The sequence below is a fragment of the Neophocaena asiaeorientalis genome, unplaced genomic scaffold, assembly GCF_003031525.2.
Source record: "Neophocaena asiaeorientalis asiaeorientalis breed wild unplaced genomic scaffold, Neophocaena_asiaeorientalis_V1.1 scaffold105, whole genome shotgun sequence".
Taxonomy (NCBI): domain Eukaryota; kingdom Metazoa; phylum Chordata; class Mammalia; order Artiodactyla; family Phocoenidae; genus Neophocaena; species Neophocaena asiaeorientalis.
Genome location: NW_020172162.1, coordinates 4380940 through 4386939, shown reverse-complemented (window position 1 = coordinate 4386939; position 6000 = coordinate 4380940). Strand labels below are relative to the sequence as shown.

Here is a 6000-nt window from a genome sequence, read left to right as displayed (position 1 = left end):
ATATATACAATGGAATATTACTCAGCCATAAAAAGAAACGAAATTGAGCTATTTGTAATGAGGTGGATAGACTTAGAGTCTGTCATAGAGTGAAGTAAGTCAGAAAGAGAAAGAGAAATATTGTTTGCTAACACATATATATGGAATTTAAGAAAAAAAAAAAGGCGTGAAGATCCTAGGGGTAAGACAGGAATAAAGACACAGACCTACTAGAGAATGGACTTGAGGATATGGGGAGGGGAAGGGTAAGTTGTGACAAAGCGAGAGAGAGGCATGGACATATATACACTACCAAACGTAAAATAGCTAGTGGGAAGCAGCCGCATAGCACAGGGAGATCAGCTCGGTGCTTTGTGACCTCCTGGAGGGGTGGGATAGGGAGGATGCGAGGGAGGGAGATGCAAGAGGGAAGAGATATGGGAACATATGTATATGTATAACTGATTCACTTTGTTAAAAAAAAATACACAACAAAAAATATATATTATATTATATTACTATAGAAAATATGGTCACCTGTTGTTCTAGGATCATATTCTTCTCTCGTTCTACGTTGAGAACCATTCTCTTTGTATATTCTAGTTGTTTCTCTAGAAGGGTACAGTGAGACTGGGCTGAGCTTAACTGCATACTTATATCTATGAAAAAGAAAAAGTAATAATGAGTCAGTTAGTTATCACATAGATCAGAGAGTTATAACAAGAAGTGTATTCTATGAATTCAATCAACAGCTAAAAGTTCAAGAGTTCTTTAGTTCTAAATATTGACTCTCCCAAAGTTATGAACATACATTTTGTGTGTATCTCATTAATTATATATAACCAATTTAACGTTGTCTCCTCATAAACACCCAGAGGGCATACTTCTGAAAAGGAAGAATGTCAGTGACCTGTGGGATAACAAAAAACCTGGCTCTTCCTGGGAAACAACACCATCTGGAAAATAGAGGACCTAAAGTCTCTTTCCTAACAATACATTTCTTCTCTTTCAGGAAACTCAGGTATATGCATTCTACCATTCCTATTTTCCTCTGTTCTCGACTACTAACTGCACAGTTAATTCTATTTATAATAAGCAACCTCGTTCTAATTCTTTAATTCGTTACTTTCCTCAGTTCTTTCTTCTACTTTTGTCCAATTACCTTGGGATTTTTTTTTCCCTCCCTATTTCTTCATTCTATTTATAAGCTGAAACACAAATTTGAACCTTGTTTATGAGGGTGATGTAGTGTTACAAGGAAAAAAAAGCCACAATTTTTAAGTGAAATTATATAAAGAACTTATGTTCTAAATCTCTAAAACAGATGCCCAGAAGTCCTTTTCATAATTTCCACAGAAGCCTCCACCTACCTGTCCATTTCTTCCAATTAATCTTTTAAGTTAAATATAATTTTTTAAGTTAATTTTTATTGTTTTATGTTGTTTAATTACTAGTATTGCTTTATATTTTCTAATTTAAAAAAAACTAGTGAAAATATGAAGTATTCCAATTATATTATGGGCTAATAACATATTGCATTTTGTTGGTATTCTGAAAATATTATAATTCTTAAACACAATTTGTCTAATTTTTCTTTTAATCTCAAAAATTTATGAACTGGGATAACAGATATAATAGAGGTAACTTCAAAATTATATCCATTTAGTGCAAATACCAAAATGTCTGAGAACAAGCCCTCAACGTTGGAATGCATATAAGAACAAAGATATTTGAGTAAATCTTCTTAGACTGGGCTTATTATTTTTAAGTTGTAAACTTTGGTAACCACTTGTTTCTGAGAACTATTGAATGTTCTTACCTTTTTTCTGCTTTATTAGTTCCTCATGTGCCAGATTTCTCTCCTTTGTTTCATACTCCAAGGCCTTTTTATACTGTGCTGCTTCTCTGGAAAGAATGTTCAGGTTATCTTCAGCTTGTGTTCTCTCTAACTCTAAACGATGAATCTTTTCCTGAAGAGTTTTTAAGGCTAAAATAAGAGCTGTTGAAAAAAAATTTGCCTGATATTTTAAGTGAGAATTTTTGAACACTTAACAATCATACTAGCATATAAAAGTGAGCAGTATGTTTTTGTTAATGAACCAAAAAAAATAAGTAATTTATATTCCTCATAAAAAAGAAAAATGACAAAACTTTAAAGAGGGACAAATTCTAACATATCTTACAAAAACAATATATTTATGATTGTATTTAGTACTTTCCTAAATTTGAGATATGAGAAAGCTAATAATCACTAAATTTAATAAAATAAATATATTCAAATTAAGGCAAAAAGATATATATATATGTATATGTATATATGTGTGTGTGTGTATATATGTATATGGAGAGAGAGAGAGAGAGAGAGACAGAGACAGAGAGACAGAGAGGGAGAGAAAGGGAGGAAGGTTGGGAGGCATGAGTCTGAGCATGGATAAAGAAAATTAAAATATAGTGCCCACTAATTAACAAGGAAACTTAGGTTTAAAGTTAAAAGTTTTTCTCAGTTCTTCATGTATTCAGTTTCAGTCAAACCAGAAACATTTATTGTTTCTTTGTCTAAGATATAATGTTAATAATTAGGACATATGAGATAGAACATAGTTTCTTCCATTAAGAAAAAATTACAACCTAGTGGTTTAACTGATGTCAGGCTTGAAAGATTATAAGTGTTACACATGTACTACTGTGATTTCTTTTCAGCTATATTAATATCTTCATGATTCAGATAAGCTCAGAGTTATAAAATTTTCAAATATTGTCTTACATTTTCTTCTCAGTTACAACTTTAAATTATAAAAAACTAGAGATAAATGGAATATAAATAAATGTTATAAGTTAACTTTCAAATAGTTTATATCCAATTAGAAAAATGTCTGCTAGAGATTATTTTTTGATTTGGATTACTATTTCTTCAGTTGCTTTGCTCCACAAAGCCAGTCTATTTAATAATGGCAACCATTATTATAAAAGATTAAAAAACAACATGACTATCATCATCTTAGAAAGTAATTTGTAATGGTGTAGGTATGCCTGGAGTCATAAATGTTTTCCTAATTCAATTTTAAGATCCTCCTAAGCTTGTATTTTAAAAGTTATAATACTTGTATTTTGTAGTTACTCCAATGTACTGGATTCATGAAGAATTTTCAAGGGTAATTTCAGATATATGAAATTACTGAATTTAATCCTTGAATAAGACAATTCTACTTAATTTGTTAGTATTCTAATCATCTTGTTTATTAGAAGGAGTCTCCAAATCTGACTTTTTATTCTTCAAAGAGTATTTTCCTATTTTCTAATGATGTTTTAATGAAAAGCCTGTAATATGTGCCTAGCTGGTTATATTAATTTTCATCTTATAGCTGAAGAAGCCAAAATAAAAAAATGTTAAGTAACCTAAGTTTATAGAAACTTTAAGAAACAGAGTCAAAATGAGCAGTTTTACTAAGATTAGTTAAATACACAATCATCTTATTTTCTATATAAAAATGAAAAGTTTTGTATAACATACTTTGTACCATTCCCCTAATGTTAAATAAGATTTTTTATTAGCATTACCTTGGCTATTTGGACTATGAAGCATTTTAGGAGAGGTAACTTCTAAGTTCACAGAATAGTGAGTCTGAGATGATTCATCACTCTGGGCGATTGATGGAACAAACACTCTTTCTGGAGGTTTAAGATAGCTTCCTACTATACTGTGCATTAATTCAGAATCCATTATCTGTACTTCTGTACTGTGCCAATAAAGGAATGGCACAGTATAGCATCATTCTTTCCTATGTGAATGACAAAAACATTAGACAAAAATTCAGATGAAACTTTAAAATAAATACATAATCATATACTGTGGAATTTTGTCTTTATGAAGTTAATTATCACAAATTCAATTATAATAAATTCAGCAGTAAAAGAAAGAAAAATGACTATTTACTCTATAAAGAGTATAGATAATTCTGCCTGACTTTCAATGAGTATATGCTCTGGAGTGAGCGTTACATGCGTGGTGTGAATTTGCTGGTTTTTCAGTTGATCACAAGTTCATCATCTGAGCACCCCTCTAAAAGAGTTTGACTCTAGGGTTCAGAGAGAAAAGTATATATTCGAAAAGACAACACAGCTTTGAAACACAAGCCACCCACATAACATGATTCTCTAAGACTCTAATGTACTGGCCTCCTAAGGGATTTTCAAGGGTAATTTTGGATATATCAATTTCTGAGTCTAACCCTTGAATAAGACACAACTCCACTTAATGCACTAGCATTCTAATCATGTAGTTTAGAAGGGTTCCAAATCTGAAAATCTAAAATAGCTTTACCTTGTCATTCTGGGCTTTTTTTGTATGTTTGTTGGAGAGCCCTTTTAGCCATCTTAGCAGATAATTTTTAAATGTTCCCAAATCATTTTATTTTCCTTTCTGTAATTTAAATATTTTAGAAATGTATTCTACTTAATAGATTATAGTCAATGTTAAATAAATTAACTCATAACCACACTGAAAGAAACAGAAAATTGTTTATACACAAAACAATTTACCAGCACAATTTTTAGAACAAAAGCTTGCTTTAAAATGTAAATTTAGAATTCCTCTGTAGAATTATAATTAGCCTACTTTAATTTTTGAGAACTGTAAAATTTCAGTGATTTCACTACCTTCCCAATTCACAGGGCAAAGGAAGATACTTCCATGATTGTATTTCCTGGGATGGCAGGGAACATAACTTCACTCAATAGGATTTTCTACTTTAGCCACTGTCATGATGTGTTGTCTTCCAGGACATTCTCATCAGTCTAAATTAGAGGTTATAGAGCCTAGGAAGCTTTGCTAGAATACTTGATGCTCTTTGATCTTAGGAGGCGATCATTTTTGCTTTTGTTATTAGCACCAGCTACCATTTACTAACCATGTCTCTGTCCCTCTGGGTTCTTGCTGCTTAGACACTGTCTGCTCCCCATGGGAGACTGCATCTATCTAAGTTGCTGTTACCTCAAAAAATAAGAGAGCAAATTTAGTTACAGCTGGCTCACAATAAAGTAAAGGCAGGGCCCCAAAGTACAGATGTTCTGAACATGGTTGTACATCTTCAGAGAAAGGTATGTGGTTGAACCTATCCAAAGAACTTTGGAGTTACTCGAGAAATCTGATTCAGTTTTCAGCTCCTGTTGAGTCTCTCCAATAATGAAAAGAATGAAATTTTGCCATTAGTCACTATACACTGAAGTCCTTGGGAGGACTGTCTGCTTCCTCTGTCCCAAATATAGTATTATTTTACAAAGTCAATTTTTGCACCAATTAAAAAAAATTCAAGGGTTTTAGCGTATATGAAATGACTACTCAGAAGATACCAATAAGTTAAAAATTAGACCAAAGTTTATTTAAATTAAATGTGTAAACACATCTGAAAGTTGGCATAAGCAGAGTAATAACCTACTGGTATATGAAGAAAAGAAAGGAAACAGTAAAGAAATGAGAGAAAACAAGCCATGGGGTTCTCACTGTAATAGGGGTTCCAGCTTAACCCTTACAATCTAGCCCTGTATTATAAACAAGTGCTTAAAAACTACTCAAAGCTTATTTACATAAAGAACCGAGGCATCCTAGGAGAAAAACTCTGAAGGAATATGACAGATGTACAGAAACGCTGATCCAAAATCAAAGCCTTAATTGGTGGAGGAGAGGAGGAGTGATTCTGAGTAGAGTATGGTGGTGGTCATTTTAATTCGTCTCTGACCTAGTCCCATCTACTTATACATGGCTGTAGGGAAGAGAGAGGGCTGGAAGTAAAAAGTGAGAAATATTTCACCAAGATCTCTATAAAAGACTGAGGCACTAGCTGCCTTGCTTTGTATAAGATGTTATATTCCAATGAAGGGGGAAGTTGCCAGAGGTCACTAACACAGTTTTGGCACTTTAAGAGTTCTGTTGCATTGGTAGTACTGTTCAGCCAGAGAGAGACAGCAAGAGAGTGACAGAACAGCTGGAAAGGACATATTCATGGCATGTATGACAGAATTTTC

General features: G+C 32.6%; 1 protein-coding gene across 3 annotated transcripts in view; it reads right to left on the bottom strand.

Annotated features, from left to right (window-relative positions):
• The window catches only part of CEP57L1 (centrosomal protein 57 like 1), a 54862-nt gene that overhangs the window by 18270 nt on the left and 30592 nt on the right, over window positions 1-6000 (bottom strand). The window contains exons 2-4 of one of the 3 annotated variants that reach the window (XM_024755798.1): window positions 3538-3758; window positions 1799-1978; window positions 517-638 (exon numbers count right to left, since the gene is read on the bottom strand). In XM_024755798.1, coding sequence (XP_024611566.1) covers window positions 517-638; window positions 1799-1978; window positions 3538-3700 — 465 coding nt within the window. In that variant the 5' untranslated portion in view covers window positions 3701-3758. Of the gene's footprint in view, window positions 1-516; window positions 639-1798; window positions 1979-3537; window positions 3759-6000 lie in introns of those variants that run through there. The other 2 variants (XM_024755813.1, XM_024755806.1) reach the window with 2 other exon arrangements.